This window comes from Erythrolamprus reginae, chromosome 3, assembly GCF_031021105.1.
Source record: "Erythrolamprus reginae isolate rEryReg1 chromosome 3, rEryReg1.hap1, whole genome shotgun sequence".
Taxonomy (NCBI): Eukaryota; Metazoa; Chordata; class Lepidosauria; order Squamata; family Dipsadidae; genus Erythrolamprus; species Erythrolamprus reginae.
Genome location: NC_091952.1, coordinates 12,299,101 through 12,326,800, shown reverse-complemented (window position 1 = coordinate 12,326,800; position 27,700 = coordinate 12,299,101). Strand labels below are relative to the sequence as shown.

Below are 27,700 nucleotides of genomic sequence, written 5' to 3'. Positions count from 1 at the left end.
GCTGAAAACAACCATAAATGCAACCGGTTTGCCAAGTGACTGAAATGCAATGTGACGGGGAAACTTCAGAACTGGGTTGTAAGTCCCTCTTTGGGGATCGCAATTTCAAACAGTTTTTAAGCGACTGGTCATAAGTCGAGGACTGCATTTATTTGCAAAAAATAGTGCTTCTTATTTATTCCAGTAATTCTTGTGTTAACTATATAGACTATTGTGAATGGTCCCAGACCAGCTCAGGTACTGAGAGATTCTGAGGAGGATGAACCAGGTCCATCTTGGTACCCAAGGCCAGTGTTCTTGCCAGCTGAATCAAAGATTGAGAGTGAGGAAGAGCTGAAACGTGAGGAGTCTGGAGACCACCAGAGAGTGTAGATACCCCAATGCTGATAATGTCTGACTCTGTGGGGGAGGCTGGTGACTAGGAACTCTTCTTCGATGCCCGAGTCAGAAGATTCCGAAGTAGGCAAGGATATTTGTACAGAAAGAGTTCTAGAAAGTAAGTCTATGAAACAAAGTCTGGAGTGAATATATCTCTAGGCAATAGTTGACCACACCCACAGTATTTAAGTGAGGGTTTCTGGGAAAAATGTGTGGACTTACAACGTTTTCATCAGGGTGGCAGTGCTAGATCTGGAGTTCCAGAAATGTTTTGCTGGAAAACTGTTGCTTTCCCTTTAACTTCATCGCACAGAGATGCAGATGTTTGAGAGAACTCTGAAGTTTTATAAGAGTATGTCAAAAAGGCCTTTAATCACTTTGGAATTGCTTAATTGGACTGGGCTCTCAGTCAGCTCCGTTATCTATCAGCTCAATTTGATCAGGAACATTGCCAGCAAGAATTATAAGAACGACTTTGCTTTGTAAAAATCACTTTTAAATACACTTTTGTTTCTGATTTAAACATTAATCTAGTAGATGGTTCTTGGTTCCAGTCTGATTTGGGCCCAAAGCAGAACATAGACCAGCTGTCCCAAAGGTGCCTTTTTCAAGAGGCAACTAGACTTTCTGGTTTTTCCCTGAAGATGTTTCGCTTCTCACCCAAGAAGCTTCTTCAGCAACATCCAGATAAAGATCTATAGAAAGTATGTTGGGTTTGGAGAAATTGAACCCTTGTCAGAATATACAAGTGATGCTTCAATCAGTTCAAGAAACCTTGGTCAAAACCCAAGACGTTATGGCCAAAAATCATGAGTGAATTAAGGGAGCTGAAGCAGGTGATACGTAAAGATGGATGGTGGGGAATTCTCTAGTCAGAGCTAAAGATGCTTGGATGAGAAGGGAAATGTCTTTTTTTTAAAAATGAAGTCTCATTGCCTCTTGAAAAAGCACCTTTGGGACAACCATGATTTGGATGATGGAGAATCCCCAGGGATATATACAACAGCGTGATTCCTTCATTGCAGATGGGCCATTAGAGAGGCAGCCGTGAAAGTGATCCAACATTTTCCAGGGAAAGGGGTGTGCTAAATGGCCTCATCTTCTCTCTGGACCAATCAGGACTGCTTTGCAAGTTGTACCTTGGTTTGGTTGTGGAATGCTTTGTTTAGCAGAATTTTTTTTCAACTTAAAGGAAGGCTAACCCTAACTCTACTTCTATCATTTTTAAAATGTGACTTAAAATGGTGGGTCTCACCTATAGGAACTGGAATTTTTGTCATATTTTTCCAAATTTATACTTCTGAATTCATGGCTGTAAGATGAAATCATCTGTTGCCTCTTATAAATTAAGAGTTTGTATTTTTTTTAAAAAAAATATGACTTTGTTTTATCAAGGTATAAGAGAAAGGAAAATAGAAATAGGAAATTAGGGGAAGGAAAAAGGGGGGAAGGGAGATATAGACCTCAGGGAGTGGATGGCACACAAATTTACTTAATAAATAAATTTAATTAATGAACAAATAAGGGAAAAGTTACTTCCGACTATTTTCAGCATAGTAGAAAACAATAATTGACAGTTGACAATACAGTGTTCCCTCAATTTTTGCGGGTTCGAACTTCGCGAAAAGTCTATACCACGGTTTTTCAAAAATATTAATTAAAAAATACTTTGCGGGGTTTTTCCCTATAACCACGGTTTTTCCTGCCCAATGACGTCATATGTCATCGCCAAACTTTCATCTGCCTTTAATAAATATATATTTTTAATAAACTTTAATAAATAAACATGGGGAGTAATGATCTAAATGGTTGCTAAGGGAATGGGAAATTACACTTTAGGGGTTTAAAGTGTTAAGGGAAGTCTTGTGATACTGTTCATAGCCAAAAATAATGTATTTACTTCCGCATCTCTACTTTGCGGAAATTCGACTTTCGCGGGCGGTCTCGGAACGCATCCCCCGCAAAAATCGAGGGAACACTGTAATTACAACCTCAACTTTTTACTTTTACACATTAATACAGTGGTACCTCTACTTACGAACTTAATTCGTTCCGTGACCAGGTTCTTAAGTAGAAAAGTTTGTAAGAAGAAGCTACTTTTCCCATAGGAATCAATGTAAAAGCAAATAATGTGTGAGATTGGGGAAACCACAGGGAGGGTGGAGGCCCTCTTTCCTCCCAGGAGATTCCTAGAGAGGCCCCATGGAGGCTTTTCCCTGCCTTTTTCGGTTACAGTTTTGGAGGCTCGGGTTTGTAAGTGGAAAATGGTTCTTGAGAAGAGGCAAAAAAATCTTGAACACCCGGTTCTTATCTAGAAAAGTTTGTAAGTAGAGATGTTCTTAGGTAGAGGTACCACTGTATATACATATACTAGCCATTTCTATAACTCCCTCCAGAGATTCGTACTGCTCCCACCCTCCTGGCCTTTCGTAAGGTTTTTAAAACTCACCTTTGCTAGCTAACTTGTGGCCATTGAGAGCATTGGCATCTCGCTCCAGCCGAATGTATGATTGTGATGAATAAATGTGGATGACCTGTTTTAATAATTGGGGTTTTAGATTAGATTTTAAACTTGGCTTTCTCAACATGTTCTGTTTGTATTTATCACAGTTTATAAGCCACCCTGAGTCTATGGAGAGGGGTGGCCAGGAAATCCAAATGATAAATAATAAATCTAATTGGCAAAACCAAAGTGATCAAACATTTCACTTCTGGATTTTGTGCTTGTGATGGAAAAAAAAAAGTTAAGAGTTTGAAACCGAGAAGAATCATCCGGAGTTGGGAAACGAAGAATAGATGGTGACCTAAATAGAAACATAGAAACATAGAAGTGTGACGGCAGAAAAAGACCTCATGGTCCATCTAGTCTGCCCTTATACTATTTTCTGTATTTTATCTTAGGATGGATATATGTTTATCCCAGGCATGTTTACATTCAGTTATCCCAGGCATGTTTAAAATCAGAAGGTCTTTGGGCTTTTCACTTCTTTAACTCCCCCTTCTCTTCTTTAGCTGAGAAATAACTTGCAGAATTTTCCCCCTCCGAAATCTTTCAGTTCTCGCAGCCAGTCGACAGCTGTGACGCCGTCTTCCAGCACCTCTTCCACACGGGTAACGCCCGCTCCTGCTGCTCCGGCTGCTCCGGCAGCGGCCACGGCCACTAGCCCTAGTCCTGCTCCCAGCTCAGGAAACGGGACCAGCACAGCAACCAGCCCTACCCAACCCATCCAGCTGAGTGACCTTCAGACCATCTTAGCCACTATGAATGTGCCAGCCGGAACAGGAGGACAGCAAGGTAAAAAGAGGGTTGTCAGGGTTCCAGGTAACATCCGAAATTAAATCAAGAGTCCAAGTCAAGGCATTCCTCAAAAGTTCCAATTTATTGCCGGAGCCATCCTGGCACCTCCACTGGGGAACCCGAATCTGAGCTTCCCACCCAGTTGAAAGTTCACATGCCTTGCCCCCCCCCCCAAAAAAACCCCTGTCCCGTTGCCCACTCAGGTTGTGCCAGCAGGGCAAGCCCTCCTTCCGCTTCCGCCCAGGTGGGTGGGCATAGGATGGCCTTGAACTTCTCGAAAGAATGCTTTAGGGCTCCCATCTCCTCACCCCTCCCAAGTTCCCATAAAAATCAGGCCTTCTACAGATGGTGTGGCAAGCCGTTGATTTATCACCAACTTCTGCACTGGCTTGACAAGGGTTACATATTTGATATGTCTCTTGAAACATACATCTTTCCTCCAACTTCCATCATGACATCTCAAAGTCTTTGTTACTCTAGCCTGGAGTTAGATAAAAGTTTTGAACTGCAGATACCACAGTGTTGAACCACTCTTGGGCAGCTATTGGTTGGTACTGTCCTGACCTGGCCTTTGCAGGACTCCCCACCAAGAAAAACTCTATTCACCAACAGAAAGTCCAGGCAAGAGTCCTGCAAGGAGTTAACTGAAACAATAATCCTTATCAGCTCGTTTATGATCAATGCAAGGCCCTGAGCTCCCAGCTGAGAGGCTGCAAATTAAGTCAGTTCAAACCATAGACAAACCTCATTCTGGCAAGGCAGTCTTTTGTCGCACGAAAGACACAAGGAGCAAACTTTCCAGAAATGTGAACGGTTGTCTGTGACAACCAAGCGGCTCCCCTTTCCTCCTATTTATTCCCCAGCCAGGGAGGGGCCAGTCATTGTCCATGTTTCTTTTGCTTCCCGAGCTGGCTCATTGTCCTCCGTTGTCCACTTCTCCTGTCTTCTCTGTGCATACGCGCATCTGGAACAGGCCCCAGCTGTTCTTTCTCCTCACTCATCTCTGACTATAAAAGGCCGCTGCCTCTCTGGTTGGGAACTGGCTCTATCTCTGTGTCCGATGCTGAGTATCCATCATGGCCTTCCCCAGGCTTCAGAACTGGCCCATGTTTCTCCCCAACCTCTTCATTGTCCGAGTCTGATGAACCACAACAGAATCAACTAGCACAGGGGTGTCAAACTCATGGCCTGCGGGCCGCATGTGTCATGTGCTGGCCAAGCCCGCTTTAGCAAAGTGGGGAAAAGTCACAGTATGTCATGTGACCACCCGAGTTTGACACCCCTAAACTAATACGTTTAGGATGTGGTAGTCATGATTTTTAGAGTTATTGGGATTCCCACTTTACTTTGTGATCGCCTTTGCTAATTCCATGTATCTCAAGAGACCCTCCTGATTGTGTTCACCCGCAGTTGACCTGTCCAGTGTGCTTACTCCCGAAATAATGGCACCCATCCTAGCCAACACAGAAGTTCAAGAGCGCTTGCTGCCTTACCTTCCTTCGGGGGAATCTCTGCCGCAAACAGCGGAGGAGATTCAGAACACACTCACCTCTCCACAGTTCCATCAGGTAACTATTTTCATGTCAGTAGAAGAGCTTGGCCCCAAGTTGAATAAGAAGGTCTTGAGTTAGCTTGTGTAGGCAGTCCTCAACCGTACGAGGCCAGAGTTAAAGCTGTAGGTCATTGCAGTTGTAAGTCAATGCATCACTTATTCAGCATTTATTTTTATTTTTTTGTGGTTAAGCAAATGCCACAATCATTAAGCAAATCCATTTCCCCTAAAAGCCTTTTTGGTGGTGATGGTGATGTTGCCGGAAACCAGAAGTAAACACCAGAAACCAGCAAAAAATGTTGCAAATCATGGTTATATGATGCAACGAATGAGCTGGTAGCCAAGTACTGAAAATAGGTTTATGTGACTGCTGAAGGATCCAGGTGAATAGGGTAACTTTGAACATCAGTCATAAGAAGCTCTGAGGAGATCCATTGTAATTTTCAACTGTTATTAAATCACGGTCAATAGGTCAGAAACAGTTCTAGGACCCGTAGTGGCCTAGAGGGTCAGGTTAGGGAAAGGTTATGGAAGGGATGAGAGATAGTTCATTCAGTAATGAATATGTTACTTTAACCAATAAAGCTTTGCTAGGATTCTGTCTATCTGAAGCTTTTGATAATGTGTACCAGGGGTTTCCAAACTTGACAACTTTGGAATTCTGGGAGTTGAAGCCCACAGGTCTTAAAGTTGAGGAATTCTGGGAGTTGAAGCCCACAGGTCTTAAAGTTGAGGAATTCTGGGAGTTGAAGTCCAAAGGTCTTAAAGTTGAGGAATTCTGGGAATTGAAGTCCACAGGTCTTAAAGTTGAGGAATTCTGGGAATTGAAGTCCAAAGGTCTTAAAGTTGAGGAATTCTGGGAGTTGAAGTCCACAGGTCTTAAAGTTGAGGAATTCTGGGAATTGAAGTCCACAGGTCTTAAAGTTGAGGAATTCTGGGAATTGAAGTCCACAGGTGGTAAAGTTGAGGAATTCTGGGAGTTGACGTCTACAGGTCTTAAAGTTGCCAAGGTTGGAGACCCCTGGTGTTACTGTTTGAGGGCTGTATTGTTTACCCATTTCTGATTTACAGTGATTTACTCCACTGCTTAGCTACAAATCCACAGGACTGGTGATAAGAATTATACTTGTTAACACTATCGCCCATGTTGATAGTTTACAATAAACCAGGGGTAAAATGCTACCAGTTTGGCCCAGTCTGGGCATACCACTAGCAGTGGTTGGTTTGGAGAACCGGTAGCAGTGGCATCATTAGGCCCCGCCCACCCATCTGGACATCACCATTTTCTTGTTTTTAACCCTCTGTGGATGCAAAAGCAGGCACGATGGTGGTGCGCGTAAAGTCTGTGCTTCCAAATAGATTTCTCTGCTGCAACAACGTTCATAGCACTAGCTAATTCCTTTAGATTTATTTGAAATAATCTATAAATTATAGGACAGAGGTTTGAAATAGAAATAATATTCTAGGGTAGAAAGAAGATGATGTAATGAATGAAACACGCCCTTGGTTGGATTGTCTCATAGGTACATAAGGAGGATCCCTAATCTACCTTTGGGATCATGTAGCCAGTGGGAATATTTCTGTAAAGATAGAAGAAGCTTGATTTTCCCAGAATCTGGTACTTTAACAGCCTAGATGAGCTGGTCTTTTTTCATTTTGCAGGCGTTGAGCATGTTCAGTGCTGCTTTGGCTTCTGGGCAGCTGGGACCCCTGATGAGCCAATTTGGTTTGCCAGCCGAGGCCATAGACGCAGCAAACAAAGGCGGTAAGTTCGTTTGCATAGCTAATTGGGAGCTGCTGACTCACGAATGGAAATATTTCTAAGGAGGAAGTAATATGTCACGAGATTTGAATTCTGCTCTCTGTGTTTTCTGGAAGGCTTTTTGGGTCACTCTAATCCAGTGTTTCTCAGCCAAGGGCAATTTTATAAGGCATGGACTTCAATTCCCAGAATTCTCCAGCTAGCATGCTGGTATGTGGAACTCTGGGAGTTGAAGTCCACACGAATCTTATTCAGGATTGTCCACTGCTCACGTGATGGTTCAAAACCTGGCACCATTGTTTATGTCTTCCTATGTCTGGATGTTCTTATCTGTGCTATTAAATGGCTATAGAGAATTACCTGTAGTTAAATCCTTAACTATTAAGGAGAGCTTTAAAATCCTTAACTACTTAAGGGGAGCTCTAACAAGAATGCTACCAGAGAGCTGCTCCATCTCGAAAACCCAAAGTGTTTCAGATCATCCTGATGCTACAAATTTTTAGATGTCCTTTAAAAACTTGAAATAGACAGATAAGACACCTGGCTGGCTGCTCTTTAATATTAGTTTTAAAGTTTTAATCGTATGCTTTCAAGAATGTTTTCTGAGTGTAGGAGCACTTACAGCTCTAAATTATAAATAAAATCTCTACTACTAAAACACAGTGGAATGGAAAGCATGATATACAGCTTCTTGGAAACTTACTTAGAAGGGAAATAAAGTTAAGCCAAGATATTTATGCAAAGGATTTATCATTTGGACTAACATTCAAAAGCAGATATTGCAAATTGCAACTATCCTGTTGCAAACCTTCCGTGCTGTTGCAGGTCGTTGTGTTAGAATCATAAAGTTAGAAGGGACCTCCAGGGTCATCGGGTCCAACCCCCTGCTCAATGCAGGATTCATCAAACCATCCCAGAAAGATGACTGTCCAGTCTGTTTGAAGACCTCCAGTGAAGGCGAGCCGACCACTTCCTGTGGCAAACTGTTCCACTGGCTTATCACCCTTACTGTTAGAAAGATTTTTCTGATATCTAATCTAAATCTACTCCCTTGCAGTCTCATTCCATTGTTTCTAGTCCTTCCATGTGCTAATGAGAACAATGCTGATCCCTCTGCACTGTGACAGCCCTTCAGATATTTGTAGACAGCTATCAAGTCTCCTCTCGGTCTTCTCTTTTGCAGACTAAACATCCCTAGATCCTTTAACCGTTCCTCATAGGACATGGTTTCCAGACCACTCACCATCCTTGCAAATGTTGCAACTACATGCTTCAAATGTGCGTGAGGCAGCCTGCTGTCTTTCATACTTTTCTCTTGCTGAATTAACGTCGTGTGTCTTGTTTCTAGACGTAGAGGCGTTTGCAAAAGCCATGCAGAACAACGTCAAATCCGAGCAAAAGGAAGGAGAAGCAAAGGAGAAGAAGGACGAAGAGGAAGACATGAGTTTAGATTAGATTTCTTAATTGTGTCTGAATAATACGCCTAGATATTAACTTTATGTAGAATCCCTAGCTGACTCCGTGTATCGAATCTACAAGTAAAAGATCTCATTCCCAAAATTCATTCTGGAAATAACTCCCCCCCCCCTCCCTGCCATTTCTTGCTATAGCCCAGGCAGCTGTTTAGCCTTAAGACCCCACTTGTCCCTTGCAAAAATTTGGACTAAATGGAAATTTGCATCCAGTAAAACTCTTTTAGCTTTTACGTTTGAAGGGGTAGCCTACACTTGTTAGTTTATATATCTATATTTTATACTTAGCTAATCGTACCCGGGTGTGTCTATATTTGGTGGAATATTTGACCTGTTGCCTTCATTAAAGATTTGAGGGGCTCCTAAGAGTCTTATCTCCTCCCCTCCCTCAGTGTTGGATAATTTAGGGCCAGAGGAATTGTTTGTATTTTCACAGAAACCACAAATCCAGGTATTTCTAAGCGGATTAGAGGTTTCTCCAGGGGTGGGGTGGGGATGACACAAGGTGATAAAAATGGTTATGGCTTTGAGATTGACAAACAGCTAGCAAAATATTGACATTTGGGGTGACAGATGTCGCAGCCAGATCACCCTCACATCCAAAATATTGACATTTGGGGGAGGTTATAGAATTGAAACCTTGCAAGCAATTCAGCTGGTGGTAAGCATGTAATTCACGTTGTATAAAGCGAGAAGACCACTGTCCCCTTTTGTGGTATCCTATAAACGCATTCACTCAAACACATCCTCCTCTTGCATTTGAGGCCACTTTGTACACATTTTTCAAGAAAAGAACAATCAGAAACTTTTATTGGAAGTACGTAGCAATGATGTACAGAAATATTGCTTTCATTATTCAGCCCTCCCAAATAAGTTGCTGATGTAAAAGTCAGGGCGAGTTAAAATCCACTTTTCAATATGTACCCCAGCATTAAAATAACCAATATACTGATGAGTAATAAAATTCTTTTCAGAACTGTCTTACCAATTGTGATGGTGTGCGTGTGTGTGTATACACACACTCACACAAACAAACAAACATACAAGGATGTTTCTAAATGCACAAGTGAACCTGGTTTGATATTAAGTGAAGTTAGCTGATGGAAAGGGAAGTTGTGATGCTAAAACTGAAGACACAGTAAGAGTGAAGGATTTGGGGTGGGTGGGAGTCTGAAAGGAGCTGAGGACATCACCTTCATAAAGCAAAAACTCTCTTCCTTTAATGTCATTGAAATGCAGGTTGCAGCAACCACACCTAATATGAAGGGCAATACCCCTGTTTTTGCCTGGAGTCTCAAAATTTGCTCAAATCCTAGATTGAGACCAGTGATGGCGAACCTTTTTTTCCTTGAGTGCCGAAAACATGCATGCATGTGCTATTGCGCAAGCGAGAGTGCCCACATGCCTGGGGGTGACGAAAATTGCCTCTCCCGCCCACCCCGGAGGCCTGAAACATCCCATTTCCCAACCTCTGGTGGGCCCAGTAGACCCGTTTTTCGCCCTCCCCGGAGGCTCTCTGGAAGTCAAAAATGCCCTCCCAGAGCCTCCGGGAGAGCTTAAAATCAGCTGGCCGGCATGGACATGCACATTGGAGCTGAGATAGGGTAACAGCTCGCATGCCAGTAGATATGGCTCTGTGTGCCACCTGTGGCACCCATGCTATAGGTTCGCCATCACTGATCTAGATTCTGGTGCTATCAAGCAAACCACATTATGGCCAATCATCACAGATTAGCTAGGTTCTCACAATCCCCAACTGCAAAGTACCACAGATCCATGTTAATGGTATACTCAAATGTGCAAACCTTAATTATTAAGCAACATCCGATACTTTCCTTGATCCATTTAGGGAAGTTGGCGAAGACAACAAAACAGTTTTTCAAATCTGCTGTGTGTGTGTGTGGTATCTCAAGGGTTGTTGTCCCTTTGCAGCCATTTTGTCATTATCCCATTTAAAAATTTAGAGGGCAGTCTCTAGAAAACGATGAGAACTGCAGTGGTCAAACATATATGAAGATAGCAATAGAAGAGCTGAGGGTTGGACTGGACTCCTTGGGGCTGTCCAAACGTGGCTTGCTTGCTTGCAGAAAACATCTCCAAGCAAACAAGCAAGGTTAAGTGAGCACCAAGGATTCCACAATCTACAGATTGGGTTACGCACCATTGTTCTTGTATATTTGGATGAAATTGTCGCTTAAGGCATCGCTGTGACTTGTCTCGCTTGTGCAAGGGAGCACCTTAGCCGTCTAACACCCATTATAAATATTTTTTTTTATAAAGCGCACACCATGTGCCTTGTTTGAAATACCCTACTGCCAATATACTGGAAGAAATGTGCAAAATATATTACAAATGAACGAGCACAGCTGAGAAACTCCCACCGCGGCTCTTCCTCTGCTCTATGTACACTTGTTTTCATTGCACCCTGTGTTTTCGTTGGCCAGGAGGTCCATCACGAAGACGCCCGCTGCCTTTTGGGAGGGTGACGACAAGCCCATCTGTGGCTCTGATTTTACACAGGCCAGGAAGCTTCAGCTACCCAGTCGGGCACCCTCCGAGCCCCACGGAGCCCCTGGCCGAGCCAGCTTGCCTGATGTCAGTTGGGTTTCGGTTGATCACCACATTCTTCATGCAACCCACAAACGGAGGGTGACGCATATGGGATAGTGAAGCGAGTTCTGCAAAAGGAAAAACCGAATGTTTTTATGCACAGAAACCAGCAGGATTTGATACGGGGAAAACCTTTGGCGTAATGCTCATGTCATTACTTTTCTGAACCGGGTCCAAATTCTCCAAGGAGGTGGCTTGTCCAGAAAAAGGCAGCTTTCCCCATCCCTTCTGCGATCCTTTGGCCCTTTCCTTCCTATCTTTCTTTCCTTCCTATCTTTCTTTCCTTCCTATCTTTCCTTCCTTCCTTCCCCTTCCTTATCTTTTCCTTCTTCCTTCCTATCTTTTCTTTCCCTTTCTATCTTTTCCTTCCTTTCTTCCTAACTTCTTTCCCTCCCTCCATCCCTTCTTTTATTTAACAGAATAGCATAGTTGGAAGGGACTTGGAGGTCTTGTCCAACCCCCTGCTTAGGTAGGAAACCTTACACCAGTGATGGCTAACCCTTTTCTCGTCGTGTGCATGTGCTGGCACCCATAATGCAATGCACATGCGGCCCCCCCACCTCTGGAGGCCCTCCTCTCCCAGATGCTCAAAAGCCTCCAGAGCCTGGGGAGGGCAAAAAATGGGCTTCCTGGAAGTCCCAGAAATGGGCCCATTTCTGGCCTCCAGAGCCCCAAGGAGGCAGTTTTCACCCTCCTGGGCTTGAGGAGCTTCTGCAGCATGGGGATGTGCCCCACCCGCCCTGCATATGCAGCAGATACCCGAAAATCAGGTGGCCAGTGGGAGGCATGCACACATGTAAAGTGGAGCTGAACTGGACAGCAGCTCATGTGCCCGCACAGAGGGCTCCATATGCCACCTGTGGCTTGTGTGCCATAGGCTCACCATCATTGCCCTATAATGGGTTGGCTCTTCTATGACTTGTGGACTTCAACTCCCAGAATTCCCGAACTAGCATGATTGGCTCAGGAATTCTGGGTATTGAAGTCCACAAGTCATAGAAGAGCCAACTTTGCCTACTCCTGTTTTAGGGCCATGATGGTGAGCCTATGGCACACACACCACAGGTGGCACATGGAGCCCTCTGTACGGGTACATGAGCTGCTGTCCAGTTCAGCTCCACTTTACGTGCGCCCATGCCTCCCACTGGCCATTTCAGAAAAACGGTTGTCCAATCTCTTTTTGACAGTCTCCAGTGATGGAACACCCACAACTTCTGAAGGCCAGCTTCACATGCAATTGTTCCAACTGGCAGGAAGTTCATCTTTAGTTCCTGATTGGTCCTCTCCTTGCTTATTTTCCATCTGTTGCTTCTTGTCCTGCTTTCTTGTGCTTCGGTAAATACGTTGACGTCCTCCCCTTTGTGGCAGCCACCCAGATATTTGAACACCGTTATGTCACCCCTAGACTTTATTAAAGCAGACACATCCTATTCCAGCAACATTTAAGAGCTGGGGTGGCACGGGGGTTAAGAGTGCAGCACTGCAGGCTACTACAGCTAACTTCTAGCTATCGTTCAGCAGTTCAAATCTCACCACCAGCTCAAGGTTGACTCAGCCTTCCATCCTTCCGAAGTGGGTAAAATGAAGACCCAGATTGTTGGGGTCAACAGCTTAAGAGAGGGCTATAAAAGCACTATGAAGTGGTATATAAGTTTAAATGCTATTTTGGACCAACCCCCATCTCTGTTGTCTATAGGTTCTGTAGATCTAGATGGTTTAAAAACTAATAATCTTGGTCTGTCCATTAAATGGACCCCTCTGAATGATCCAGTTAATAATAATAATAATAATAATATTTGTATGCCGCCCCTCTCCGAAGACTCCTTAACACACTCACCTGGCATTCCACCAAGATAAATGCTTTCCTTGTCAGAGGTAGCATGGACTTCGTTTGAACCCACTGTGAAATTTGCTTTGGTATCCACATCGAGTTGGATCAAGCTGCTTCCTTTGACGACTAGGAAAGAAAACAACATAGCATGGGTCTGTTTCATAATTCATGGAGCCCCACTTTGCTCCCTTATACCAGAGGAACATGCAAGAAGATAAAATCAGTCTAGTGCTACTGATACAGCTATTTCCAACTCACTGCCCAATAGCTTTTGGATTGTAGCCCTTCTAATTAGCAACTCTATTTGCAAAGCACACAGAATTGGACCAGCAACAAAGCATTAGTCTTTATTTAATAATGGGGACAGATGGAAATTCGTGATTTGCAAATGTTATAATGTTTTAATTAGTATCCGACATCTCTATGGGATCTGAACTGACTCCAAAGTCCCCAAAGAAGCGTGCCGGTCCAATTTTAGCCTCCGTCAACAACCATTTGATGAGAGAAAAGGTTTCATGAAACCCAGACTGCACCACTAATTTACCGACATTAAATCTAATTAAGTTAACTTGTTTTATGCTTTTACAATACACCGAGACTGCTATATTGATTCAATACATCAACTAGATCTTCAACTGAACTGATCAACAGCATTCTACGAAGATACTTTTTTTTTGGCAGGGGGGGGGGGATATAATTTTTTTAAATTTTTCTCCAACATACAGTAAAACATACATAGAATAATAAAAACACAGCGTCAATGCCTAAATGATAGCATGTAGCATTTCCTTCTTACATCGAACATTCAAAGGAGCATCTTAGAAGATATTTTTCTTTTAAGCAATTCTCTCTTTTCTAAAATATTTAAAATTAACTGAATATCAAGAACTTTCATCTATAAAAATCACAAGCTAGTTGTTCAATATCTATCCCCCTATACAGTTAATATCCACTAATATCTACATCTACTAAGATGTATTAAAATTCCCTAGCTCCAATGCTTTTTAAAAAAAATACAAAATACAACATAAACATCTTAACGTTTTTCTAGTTTAACTCTTTCAGATCTGTGCTGCATTATTATCTAGTGATTCCCCCATTCCTTTTTTCATCATCTGGGTCTTTACCTCCTTAAAATCTCACTGTCATATATTCCTTCAAAAGTGATTTTAAACTTCTAATTATTTTTAACTTCCATCCATTCATAAAAAAATTTCCCCAGATGTTATAATAATCACACACTTCTTAATCCTTGAGCTGAAAGTAAGTCTTATTCATTCAATATTGATACTATTTTGTGAGTGGGCTCCTCGGCGTATTGTACCATGGTGGTCAATAAATATAAACATAAGATGGAGGGGCAGGGAGAGGAGAATTTTGCAGAATATGGAGTTTGGGGACTATCTTTGATGCAGTTGATTCCTTCCAAAAGAGACAGCGGGGCTGGGGGGGGGGCGAAGAGATGAGATCCCTTGGAATGTGGCTCACCTGTAATTCTATGCCATTGGCCATCACAGAGGGAAGGCTGGGACACAGTGGTGGAGAATTCTCCATTTCCTATATTAGCAGTCACCGTCACCTAATATGGAGAAATGATTAGGAGAACTTCATTTTTAAAAAAAAATATCTTTGAGTATTTACATATAAAAACAAAAACTAACAACAACAAAAAAAGAACAGGAAAAAGAAACACTTAAAAAACATACCAAAACATACAGATATACAATACAGTGTTACCTCTACCTAAGAACGCTTCTACTTACGAACTTTTCTAGATAAGAACCGGGTGTTCACGATTTTTTTGCCTCTTCTCAAGAACCATTTTCCACTTACAGGCCCAAGCCTCTGAAACTGTAACCGGAAAAGGCAGGGAGAAGCCTTCCTGGGGCCTCTCTAGGAATCTCCTGGGAGGAAACAAGGCCGGAAAAGGTGGGGAGAGCCTCCATGGGGCCTCTCTAGGAATCTCCTGGGAGGAAACAGGGCTGGAAAAGGCGGGAGAAGCCTCTGTGAGGCCCCTCTAGGAATCTCCTGGGAGGAAACAGGGCCTTCACCCTCCCTGTAGTTTCCCCAATCGCACACATTATTTGCTTTTACATTGATTCGTATGGGAAAAATTGCTTCTTCTTACAAACTTTTCTACTTAAGAATCTGATCATAGAATGAACTAAGTTCGTAAGTAGAGGTACCTCTGTATGTACATTACTTTTGTATCAGAACTTAAACATTTAACGATTGATATGTATGCCAGCTGTCCTGCTGGTCCTTATTCCTTGCAGCCTGTTTATATTGTTCTATTTCATTTTCAAACTTTCTTATGACATTACATTTCATAATTTACATGGTTTACATTTCATTATGTTAATCTTTCTGGGTTGTATTGTTTCTAATAACTGAATCGGTGTTTCAGTTAATCAATAAATGGGTTTAGCAACAGTTTCCCTATATTTTAATATAATCATGGTTAAAGGATTTATAAGATTACTTTTTAATTTCATTCGTTTTCCTTTTGAAGTGCGTATAGGAGAACTTCATTTAAATGGCAGTAGGAAGATACCCCTGAAGAATCTGCTTTATTCTATCAGAATGTTGATTCTTCAACAAGAAGAACGATGCTAGCAAGGAAGTTCTCAGAGTGAAAGTCAGATCGTTGCAGATCTACCTGTAATGATACCAGCAGCCAAATCAGACGAGGGGGAGATGGTGGGAGTCAGGGCCAGCATCAAGGCAACCTGAGATCTCCGAGGGGGAAGAGGGAATGGAGCTGTCACAGAGAGGGAGACAAGCAGAGCCTGGGCCGCCCATCAGCCCTCAGATGGAGAGTCAACAGCCCTCAGGTCTGGAGGTGGCTGATGAGGAAGAGGAGGAACAGCTGGGTCTAGTGCCTGATGCACTGATGTGCAGAAGGCAGAGGAGAGGAGAGCAGTGGAAATCTATGGGCTGGTCTTTGAGACGGAAGAGCTATTGCTGCTAGCAAAGCTCCACCAGAGCTCTGGGGATAAAAGGCAGGGGGCGGAGATGAATAGATGGGGCAGACAATTATTCATCTCCCTGCCAGACAGACTTGTTAGCCAGCTGTGTGAGAGACAGACTTTTTGCTGGGGCTTCTGGCTCTCTTAATAAAGAGAACATAGTTTATAGTTTATTAGATTTGTATGCCACCCCTCTCCAAAGACTCATTTAAAACGTGGCCGGCCAGGAAGGACGTCTTTGTGACGTCAAAGGTCCTCCCATGGAATTCCCTATTGGGATTCTGCACCTTTTTTCCAGCCTCCCGACCGGCCTGACAGCTCCGCGGCTCTTTCAAAAAGCTAACAGCCGGACGGCGGGGCTTCTCAGCGTCCTCCTGAACCCGAACGCCGACCCCGAACTTTTGCCGAACTTCCGGGTTCAGCGTTCGGGAGAATGCCGAGAAGCCCCCCAGCTGTTTCAAAAAGCGACAGCCGGGCGGCGGGGCTTCTCGGTGGCCACCCAAACCCGAACTTTTGCCAAACTTCCGGGTTCGGCATTCGGGCGGCGGGTTCGTAAGACGCAAAAAGTTTGGAAGAAGAGGCAAAAAATTTCCGAACCCCGGGTTCGTATCTCAGATTGTTCGTATGGCAAGGGGTTCGTATCATGAGGTACCACTGTATTTGTCTCCATTGCTAAAAACTCTCAGAAGCTCATTAATCAATCAATCAATCAAAAATGAATAAGTTACTATATTTTTCAGAGTACACGGTGTACCTTTTTCCCTCCCAAGAGGGTGAAAATCTGGGTGTGTCTTATACACCAAATGTATCCCCGCCCAGCCTCTCAAACGGAGATTTCGGAGGCTTAAACAGCCTCTCAAGTGGAGCCTTAAAAGGCTGAAAACAGCCTCTCAAACGGAGCTTTGCAAGGATGAAAAAATAACCTCCCAAATGGAGCTTTGCAAGGCTAAGATACTTGTTCCAAACTGTTTGATAAGAATGCTAGCCAGCTGGATGCTGGTAGGCAGACTTTTTTTCCCTTATTTTCCTCCCAAATACTAAGGTGCGTCTTATACTCCAGTGCATCTTATAGTCCGAAAAATACGGTAATCAATTTACCTTTTGGCTGTCAGTAGATAGCCTGAGATAGTTTGCCCGTCTTCCTATGTGAAATATCAGGCCAGATGAACTCCGTGATCGTATATCCAGCGTCATCTCAAAGTCTTGACCGATGGCTACCCACCTATCTGGGAGGGAGAAGAGCAAATCTTTCACAAAAGGTTTGTAGGTGGGAATCGAAAGTTAAAACTAAACAATCCTGAAAGGAAGTGCCAAGAATGACCAAGTGTGAAAGGACAGACAACACTTAAAATTACCTAGCGTGATATATCCTCCTTCAACAGAGAAAAAAACGCCGGTTTCCAAAGGGCCCACGTAACAAGGGGTCACAGCAAACACACGGGAGGGTGAATTTAGAGGCCTTTTGTCCAGTTTTAGGTGCCTGAGGCAACCCTTAAAGCTATTAGCAGACGCGTCCTGCAGAGAAGAAGAAGAACTTCTGCATTAGATAACGGCATCTGGACATTTCCTACAGTTTCCCCAAACTCATAATATCATACTTTCTTTTATATTGGCTAATTTAAAGAACTTATATGGCTGCGCATCTCCCATAGAGATCCCAGGGGTGGGCTCATAATAATAACAACACTATAAAAACAAATCGAATCCTTCCCACCAGGCACCAGACGATCCGACATGGTGGCTCTGATCCAAAGGCGCTTTATCAAAAGGCAAATTGGACTTTTGTGTTTCCTTGAAGACGTTTTGCTTCTCATCTGAGAAGCTTCTCCAGGTCTGACGCCACCATTCAGCCAGAACACAAGAAGCTTCTTGGTTGAGAAGTGAAATGCCTCAATGTTGTGGTTAGCTCTGGCCCTGCTCCTGCCCCAAGGACTGTGGATGTGGGGGAGACATCCACATGCTGCAGGCCTGTTTTGGCCCCAGTGGAATCTGATGATGAAGGCTCCTCTGACCAAGAAGACATGAGTGACAGGGAGGAGGAGAGTGGGGCCGACAGCTCAGAAGGAGATCAATTATCTAGCTCCTCCTTGGATTCAGAACAAGAGTTAATGATACAGCCACGCATGCGGAGAGCGATGCATAGGCAACAACAACTGAGAGATTATTGTCAAAGAAAATGAGGCCACCTGTGGTTGGGTGGGGCTGTGGTAATTAGTGAGGCTGCTATAAATAGCAGCCTGTGGTTTTGGCCATTGTGGAGGATTATCTGATCATTGTGTTTTGTGACTGCTTTACTGACTTTGACTTTTTGTGTGCTGATTTTTCCCCGTTTTGAAACTAAACCAGAGCAAAGTGTGTTTCACTTTGTGAAAGAAGAAGGACTGTGAATTGCCTCACAGCTGCAAGCTAAGTATCACAGAACTGATAAGGGACTTGTACAAATTACCAGTTTGTTTGGAAACGAGTGCTCTTTGCTATACCAAAAGAGGGCTTAGTTTCAGTGAATTTTCATTATAAAGAACATTGCTTTGAATTTTCAAACGTGTGTGTGTCTGAAATTTGTACCTGTGAATTTTTGGGAGGGGTCTGCCAGAGAGCCCGACAGAACACTCAAGGGGAAAAACAACGGACATCCAGCCATCTTTTGAAAAAGCACCTTTGGGACAATCATGAACTGGATGGCTGAGAATCTCCATAGACTTATTGACTACGATTCAATCTCATTCTAGCCCAATGACTGAGGAATAGCCAGTCTTTTTGGTCTTCCAGAATGCAAAAAAGGATAGGAACTTCTCCAATCCCAGAGTCACGGGTTCATGAAATGGGTAGCTTTAAAATAAATAAGTACATTCCAAAGAGCCAGGGCAAGTATAGTGAAGATGCCCTCTGAATGTTCCACCAGATGGCAATGATCTAATATGATACACAGAAGGTACCTTCTCTCCCCCAAAACAACCTGGCCCTGGTTCTTGTAGATTTTTTAAAAAAGATAACCTGAATTTAAGTTTAAATTTTAAAAACAAGTGGGAGCCAGGGTAATTCATGTAATAATAGTGTTAACAAGGAAAATTATAAAGAAACCAGAAGTATGCAAATGGCTGCATTTTGCAGCTTCTAGATCAGTGTTTCTCAACCTTGGCAACTTGAAGATATTTGGACTTCAACTCCCAGAATTGAAGTCCAAATATTCTGGGAGTTGAAGTCCAGGTATCCTCAAATTGCCAAGGTTGGGAAACACTGTTCTAGATAGTCTTCAGGGGCAACTCCACACAGAATGCATTGCAGTAATCCAACAAGGAAGTCACAAGGTTTGAGTGACTAATTAGGCTTCCTGGTCCAGGAATGGGCACAAATCACAAAATTCTCTCTCTCTCTTCATTTCAAGGGTGAGTCTAGTTATACGAAGAAGCAGATTCCAAGGTAGATTATTAAGTTCCTTACGGGTATATGAGCCTTCGCTTTGGACAGTGGTGTTCCCCCCACATAAAAGGGGCCAGAAATCCCGAAGCCGACAGTGGCTGGCAACATCTTCTCCAGGGACCTCAATCCATCCATGACCAGCTGAACTCTGTTCCTATCTCTGCTGAAGAAGACCTGAAATGGATAAGAGATGCGGTTTTAATGCATGCAATTTTTCAATGGAATGGAAAGGAAAAAATAGAATAGAATAGAATAATACAACAGGACAGAATAGAATAAACAAGAGTTGGAAGGGACCAACTTCTAGTCCAACCCTGTTTAGGCAGGAAATCCTACACTACTTCAGACAAATGGTTATCCAATCTCTTCTTAAAAACTTCCAGTTTTGGAGCATTCACAAATTCTGGAGGCAAGCTGTTCCATGGATTAATCCTTCTAAGTGTCAGGAAATTTCTCCTTAGGTCTAGGTTGTTTCTCTCCTTGATTAGTTTCTACCCTCAAAACGTCTTATTTTCGGGGGGGTGCCTTATATTTCTCAAATAAGACAAATTCACAGGCAGAAAAGCTGACACCCCAACGAAAGTGTACTGTATGGTACACTGATTACGGTACGGTACCTGTCAGTATGGCACCCACACACACAAACAATGGCACTTATATGGTACAACAGTATACTCCTGCTATTGCAGCTTCCGGCCACCAGAGGAACTACAGTCTACACACTGTAGTGAAGACTGTAATGGTGGTGAGACAGCAACAGACTGTGTCTGCTGTACTGGACGGTACAAAGTGATGGAAGGGGCCAGCAGGGGACGCCACATTTTTACGGTACCGCTATGAACAGCTTTGAATGGTACCATATGTTTTTCCACCGTACCGTATGTAAACTTGACTACGCCTTATTTTTGTGGGGTGCCTTATATTAGCAAATTCTGCAAAACCTCTGACATGCCTTACTTTTGGGGTACGTCTTATTTTCGGGGAAACAGGGTAGACACAAGAACAGTTTTCCCCCGAACGCCATCACTATGCTAAACAAGTAATTCCCTCAACACTGTCAAACTATTTAATAAGTCTGCACTACTATTACTACTGATTTTTTCTCATCATTCCTATCGCCCATCTCCTCCCACTTAGGACTGTATAACTGTAACTTGTAGCTTGTATCCTTAAGATTTTTATTAATATTGTTTCCTCGTTGCTTATTTGACCCCTATGACAATCATTAAGTGTTGCACCTCATGATTGTTGACAAATTTATCTTTTTCTTTTATGTACACTGAGAGCATATGCACCAAAGACAAATTCCTTGTGTGTCCAATAAAGAATTCTATTTTATTCTATTCTATTCTATTCTATTCTATAGAAACAGTTCACCAATAGCAACACAGTCTTGGCTCAGCGTTAATCCAGAGAAAAACTAAAGTACAGTGATACCTCGTCTTACAAACGCCTCGTCATACAAACTTTTCGAGATACAAACCCGGGGTTTAAGATTTTTTTGCTTCTTCTTACAAACTATTTTCACCTTACAAACCCACCGCCGCTGCTGGGATGCCCCGCCTCCGGACTTCCGTTGCCAGCTAAGCACCCGTTTTTGCGCTGCTATGATTCCCTGAGGCTCCCCTCCATGGGAAATCCCACCTCCGGACTTCCGTGTTTTTGTGATGCTGCAGGGGAATCCCAGCAGGGGAATCCCAGCAGCGCAAAAACAGGTGCTTCGCTGGCAACGGAAGTCTGGAGGTGGGGTTTCCCATGGAGGGGAGCCTCAGGGAAATCCCAGCAGCGCAAAAACGGGCGCTTCGGCTGGCAAAAGGGGTGAATTTTGGGCTTGCACACATTAATCGCTTTTCCATTGCTTCCTATGGGAAACATTGTTTCGTCTTACAAACTTTTCACCTTAAGAACCTCATCCCGGAACCAATTAAGTTTGTAAGACAAGGTATCACTGTATTTGACATGGGAAGAGATTAACAAAATGTGCCTACAGTATTTTCCCTTTCCTTACCGTGTGCCATCTTCCATCGTGGTACTTTTCTTTGGTCCGTAGTCTCAGTTTATGTCCGTTGACATCAGCCAAGAGCACCAAGCGTCCGTTGGAGACAAAAAGGGAGAAGAAGGAGCCCAGGGATTCATTAGCCATGTAGAAAAGCAGGCCACTGGAGGAATTCAATCTCAGCTCCATGGAGAAATGAAACCTGTTGAAGAAGCATTGAGTGTCATTCAAGCTTCCTTAAGCCTGAATTGGAGTTGAGGAGGTCAGCAAATAGCATACAGAAAATAGTTGAAAATATACAGAAAATAAAGAATACAAGAGTTAGAGAAATGAGAAGGAAAATTTTACATGTGGTATTATACACCAACACAACTTGCATATTTTCAGAAGAAGGGGAAAGGCACCTGTTGGCATGGATGCCAAGAGAGAGGAGTCTTTATGCATATGTTCTGGGAGTGCTCAGTAGTAGAGAAATTTTGGAAAGTAGTGCAAGATGAAATGAACAGGATGTTAAATATTAATTGGACAATTACAAAAGAAATGGCAGTATTGGTAAAAAAAGGGAGACTTAAGAGAATTTAAAGAAATAGAAGTAGCAGCGTTGGAAAGCGCTCAAGCAGTAATTGTATTGGGTTGGAAAGAAGCAGCAAAATGGACGATACAGAATTGGTATCGGTACATGGTGGACCACATTTGCTTTGAAATTACAGAGGTAAGGATGAATATGTATAATGAAAATAAATTGAAAAAACTGATGGAACGATGGGATATGGTGAGAGGTTATATGACAAGTAGAATTTGTGATCTAGCCATAAAGAATAAATTAGAATCACTCTTTGATATGTAAATAGAATGCAGATTCCAGCTTAGAAGAATATTAAAGATGTTAGTACAGACCCTCCAATTGGTGGTGGGGTATATATGTATGTTGTCAGGTGATGGGTGCACCTTCACAGGACACTGTTTTTATGTTGCATGTATGTAGTCTGTATGTTTTAACATTTAAAACTAATAATTTTTTTTTAAAAAAACCCAGATTCTCCTCCACTTATTACCATTTGTTTAATGACCGTTCAAAGTTATGGTGGCACTGAAAAAAAAGGCATAATTATTTTTCACATGATCAAAATTCAGACATGCATTTATGATTGAAAAGGCAACGGAGGAAGCCAGTTTTGGTTAACAACCACACAGTTCACTTAACAACTTACCTATAAAGCCCTACCTGGCTTAGGATCAGATTACTTACAGGACCGTCTCCTGTGTCACGTATCCCAGCGGCCGATCAGATTCCACAGAGTTGGCCTTCTCCAGGTCCCGTCAGTCAAGCAATGTCATCTGGTGGGGCCTAGGAGAAGGGCCTTCTCTGTGGGGGCTCCGGTGCTTTGGAATCAACTCCCCCCCCCAGAGATTCGCACTGCCCCCACTCTCCTGGCCTTTCGAAAGGTTTTAAAAACACACCATTGCCGGTAGGCCTGGGGCTGTCAAGTGCTGACACTATGCTCCAGCCGAATGCTATGATTGTGACTGGATGAATTTGGTTGAATGGTTTTTGTTGTTTGGGACTTTAGACTTAGATTTTGTTTGTGTTTCATGTATTTTGTATCCAATTTTATCTTGTAAGCCGCCCTGAGTCCGCAGGGAAAGGGCGGCCTAGAAATCCAAATAATAAATACTAATAAATAAACAACAGCGGTGATTCGCTTAGCATTTAAAAACCATGTAGCTTAGCAACAAAAGTTTCGGGCTCAATTGTAGGTTGCAAGTTGAGGCCCTGAGACTGTTTCACCTCTTTATTTATTTATTTATTTATTTATTTATTTATTTATTTATTTATTTATTTATTTATTTAATTTATTTATTTAATTTATTTATTTAATTTATTTATTTAATTTATTTAATTTAATTTATTTATTTATTTATTTATTTATTTATTTATTTATTTATTTATTTATTTATTTATTTATTTATTTATTTATTTTTGTCCGAAAATGTCAGTGTCAGAAAGACTTTCCAAGCAAGAAGGAAAAAAATACATTTTCGCTTTTCAATGCTTACCTTTCTTGTAAAATCCCTGGTATTTTATTGAACTCTAAGCGGCTGACAGGGGATCCACCAAACTGCCAGGCATCTCTAATAGATTTGGGCTCTTTAAGGAGGTGGCAATTTGTGTCTTTCGGGATTGTCTTGCTTGGGACCTGCAGAGACATAATTTGTAATTCACAGTCCAGAATTTGACAGTGGAGAATATCTGAAGCTTGGGTGGAGGTTCATTTTCCAAGCTTGTGGGTTGGTTTCTCAATGTTTCGTTGCCAGGCTAGGTAACATCTTTAGTGGAATTTAGGGGATGCCGGCAGGGGTGGGCTTCAAAAATTTTAATAAGGGGTTCTCTGCCCGGTTGCTGGGTGGGCGTGGCCATGGTGGGCATGGCCTAGTCGGCCTCCTGCACCAAGGCTGGGGGGCCCCCCATTTTTGCCCTCCCTGGGCTTTGTAGGCTTTTCTCGAGCCTCCGGGGTGCCCTCCCCAGGTTCCGGAGACTGTCTAGAGGCCAGAAATGGGCCCAAATTTCCTGACCTTTCAGTAGGCCTGTTTTACTCCCTCCCTGAGCCTCCATACACACCCTGCACTTACCTGAATTCAAAACGGGCCACGTGGAGACTCCTGGGAGGGGCAGGGTGGGATTTGGGGGTTCTCCAAACTACTAGAATCTAGCTAGAGATTCTCCCGAACCCCTGTGGACTTCCAGCAGCCCACCCCTAGATGTTGGTGTTCTTCTGCTTATAAGGGCTTCATGTGCAGTAGATATTGTGATGGAGAGATGCACTTCAGCTGTGGATCATGTTGAAGTAACGTTTTGCCGAAACTAGCCCACCCAGATAGCCACAGCAGCTAACCAGCCTGCCTCAGATCAGGATATCAGGAACCTTTGTCTTGAAGATAACTGAAGACACCAACTGCAGAATTTCTTAGGAAAATATTTACTTCATTCGTAGCAAACCTACACTAACTATTTGCACTTTAGCTATCTCTCTCTAGCAGCTAGTATATAAAGCACTCACAATTTTCTATCTGCTATTCTCAGTTATAATGTTCAGCTACAAGTATTCAGCCACATTAATTCACAAGTCACTCTAAACCATACTAAGCCACAACACCTTCAAGCCAAGCCACAAGCCACGCCTATGCAAAGATGCATTTTGTATATATACTTTTGTCAGCCAATCAGATTACATTACAATCTGCATATTCACCGTGGCTAAGCAGTTTTACATTACTGAAGTCATTACAATTCTTCTCTCTGCAATTTGGAATACTACATCAGGTAGGCCCCGATCCTGACAGATGACACCATGTAAGGCTCTTGTGATGGGTCTTGTGCGACGTGAAGCTCTCATAAGCAGAAGAACAATGACACTGAGATCCCTTCAACTCTGCTGATGATGTTACTTAGCCTGGTAATGAAACGTTCAGAAACCAACCCACAAGCTCGGAGAACAAACCTCCACCCTCATCTTATCTTCCACTGCATTTCCATCACCTTCGGTTTCCACCTGCTCTTCTTTTCTGGCGCTCTCATCTGCTGGGGTTGCCGATCTCTGGGGCAGTTCATGGTCACATTGAAACTCTGGGTGCTCTGCTGCAGATCCACCACTGCCTGGGATTCCAACCTCCTAGTTCAGAAAGGAAAAGAAGATTAAGAGCTGCCCCGGGGAGTAGGGGGCAACCACAGGCAGATGGTGTGAATGGATAGGAACTCTTTTGACTGGCAAAACAAAATTACAAATCACTGCAAGAAATCAAACCCACAAGGAGCCCAATAGTTCAAGTGTGTGAAGAAGGAAAGGAAGCCGGGGTGGTGCAGCAGGTAGAGTGCTGTACTGCAGGCCACTGAAGCTGACTGTAGATCTGAAGGTCAGCGGTTCAAATCTCATCACCGGCTCAAGGTTGACTCAGCCTTCCATCCTTCCGAGGTGGGTAAAATGAGGACCCGGATTGTGGGGGCAATAGGCTGCCTCTGTTAAAAAGCGCTATTGCTAACATGTTGTAAGCCGCCCTGAGTCTAAGGAGAACGGCGGCATAAAAATTGAACAAACAAACAAATAAATAAATAAATAAACAAATAAAGCTGGAGGAAGGTACAAAAGAGACACAAGAACATAAGAAGGGCCATGCTGAATCAGGCCAAAGCCCATTGAGTCCAGCATTCCGTGTCACACAGTGGCCCACCAATTGTCCATGGGGATCTTGAGCAGAAAGAGAAGGCAAGACCCTCCCTTTCCCTTGACCTCCAACAAATGGTACTCAAGGGAATCCTGCCTGCCTCGACCAACATAGAGGCAGCACATGGACATCCGTTTCAATAACCACCAATACACTTGGCATCCCTGAATCTGTCTAATCCTGCCTTGAAGCTGTTGTGGTTAGCTCTGGCCCAGCTCCTGCCCCAAGGAATGTGCAGGTGGATGTGGGGGAAACATCCACATGCCGCAGACCTGTTTTGCTCCTGATGGAATCTGCTGACGAAGCCTCCTCTGACCAAGGGGTGACAGGGAAGAGGGGAGTTTGGCAGACAGCCCAGGAAGAGATCCATCATTTGTATCATCTTTGGATTCTGAACAAGAATTAATGACACATCCACGCATGCGTAGAGTGACGCATAGGAGACAACAACTGAAGGATTATTACAAGAGAAAATGAGGCCACCTGTGGTTGGGTGGGGCTGCTGTAATTAGTGCTACAGATAAAAGTGCAGCTTGGTGTTTTAGCCTCATTGCAGTTTATCTGATTCATTGTTTCATCAAGATCGTGGTTTTTGTGCTGTTCAACATTGTGTGGGGACTCTCTGGACTTCAGAATTGGACTCAATTTCCCAGTTATTGAGTGAGCAATTGGATTGCATTTAACCTGTGCCTTGTGTGTACCAGAAAATCCCTTTGACATTTAAAAAGGGAGCTGTTTCTGTTTTTCTGTTTATAAAAACTTTTGGGTTTTCCTTTTATCGTGTGGTGTGTGTCTTCCCGGACTAATTACCCTGTAATTACGGGCGGTTGAAACACGCCGGCAGAACAGAAGCTATCAAGGCTGACAGCTGTCACGACCTCTTATGGAAGTGAATTCCATAAACCAAGGACCCTCACTGTCTTACCCATGAGCTTTAGGGAGGGCCCCCTCGTCCTAGTATTGTGTGATAGAGAAAAGGATTTTTCTCTATCCAGCTTTTCTATCCCGTGCATGATTGTATACACTTCGAAGCACACTGGCTCACCTCTTGATGAAGACATTGCTAATGCAGCCTGTAAGGTTGGCAATGTCGCTGGTGGTGGGCAAACCGCCCAGGTGGAAAACGCCCAACTCAGCTTCACGCTTTTGCCTCCTCTCCCGATTCAGCTCTGCAGTGGATCCCTGAAGCTGATCATCCACGTACATCCGGACCCTACAATATAAACGTTGTACGTTTCAAGACGGGGAGACCAACTGGGAAAGCAGACAAGACGAACATGCAATGCAAAAAGAGGGGTACCCTGCAGAATCGCTGTAGATCGCCACATAGTGGCTGGCATCATCAGCGTAGGCATTCCTGGTGGTAAGCTCCGTGGACAGGACATTGACAGCCACACGGCCATCTTGCAAGGAAACCTGGCAGCTTCCTTCCTAGAGAGAGGGAGAGAGAGAGAAAGGAAAACATATATACTGCTGCTAGAGAACCTTTGACTCTTGACTCTTTGAGAGCAGTTTTGTTGGGCATTACAATATGTAATTCTTGAAAGGGTGATTCAAAGCAATTAAGATGTCACTGACTTTCTTCATGGAGACCCATGAAGGAAGGGCAAACAAAAATCTATCATCTTTCCAGTTTAGGAGACCTCACTTAGATGATAGAAGGATGGATGGGAGAGAGAGAGAGAGATATATATATGATAAGACAGGTAAAATAACATAAGGTGGATAACATAGATGATAGATATAAGATAGTGGCAAATATAGATGATGGGTGGATGATAGATAAGAGAGAGAAAAATGATGGAGATACAGTGGTACCCCTACTTAAGAACTTAATTCGTTCTGTGACTAGGTTTTTAAGTAGAAAAGTTTGTAAGTAGAAGCAATTTTTCCCATAGGAACCTTCTCCGGGGCCCGTCGACCAAACAATGTCGTTTGGCGGGCCCCAGGGGAAGAGTCTTCTCTGTGGCAGCCCCGGCCCTCTGGAATCAACTCCCCCCAGAGATTAGAACGGCCCCCACCCTCCTTGTCTTTCGCAAACTACTCAAGACCCACCTTTGTCGCCAGGCGTGGGGGAGTTAAGATATTCCTTCCCCTAGGCCATTACAAGTTATGCATGGTATGTTTGTGTGTATGTTTGGCTTTTATAATAAGGGTTTTTAGTTGTTTTACTAAATTGGATTGTTACATG

General features: G+C 43.3%; 2 protein-coding genes across 2 annotated transcripts in view; one reads left to right on the top strand and one right to left on the bottom strand.

The window, feature by feature from the left end:
• The window catches only part of ADRM1 (ADRM1 26S proteasome ubiquitin receptor), a 28,050-nt gene extending 18,607 nt beyond the window's left edge, over positions 1 to 9,443 (top strand). Inside the window, exons 7-10 of the mRNA XM_070744490.1 lie at positions 3,435 to 3,673; positions 5,087 to 5,244; positions 6,891 to 6,993; positions 8,339 to 9,443. Of these exons, the coding sequence (XP_070600591.1) occupies positions 3,435 to 3,673; positions 5,087 to 5,244; positions 6,891 to 6,993; positions 8,339 to 8,445 (607 nt within the window). The 3' untranslated portion in view covers positions 8,446 to 9,443. The remainder of the gene's footprint in view (positions 1 to 3,434; positions 3,674 to 5,086; positions 5,245 to 6,890; positions 6,994 to 8,338) is intronic.
• Positions 9,242 to 27,700, bottom strand: part of LAMA5 (laminin subunit alpha 5) — a 241,453-nt gene continuing 222,994 nt past the window's right edge. Inside the window, 11 exon segments of the mRNA XM_070744488.1 lie at positions 9,242 to 11,140; positions 12,910 to 13,029; positions 14,392 to 14,482; positions 16,971 to 17,098; positions 17,228 to 17,387; positions 19,314 to 19,466; positions 21,301 to 21,490; positions 23,347 to 23,486; positions 24,827 to 24,959; positions 26,555 to 26,722; positions 26,810 to 26,940. Coding sequence (XP_070600589.1) covers positions 10,998 to 11,140; positions 12,910 to 13,029; positions 14,392 to 14,482; positions 16,971 to 17,098; positions 17,228 to 17,387; positions 19,314 to 19,466; positions 21,301 to 21,490; positions 23,347 to 23,486; positions 24,827 to 24,959; positions 26,555 to 26,722; positions 26,810 to 26,940 — 1,557 coding nt within the window. The 3' untranslated portion in view covers positions 9,242 to 10,997.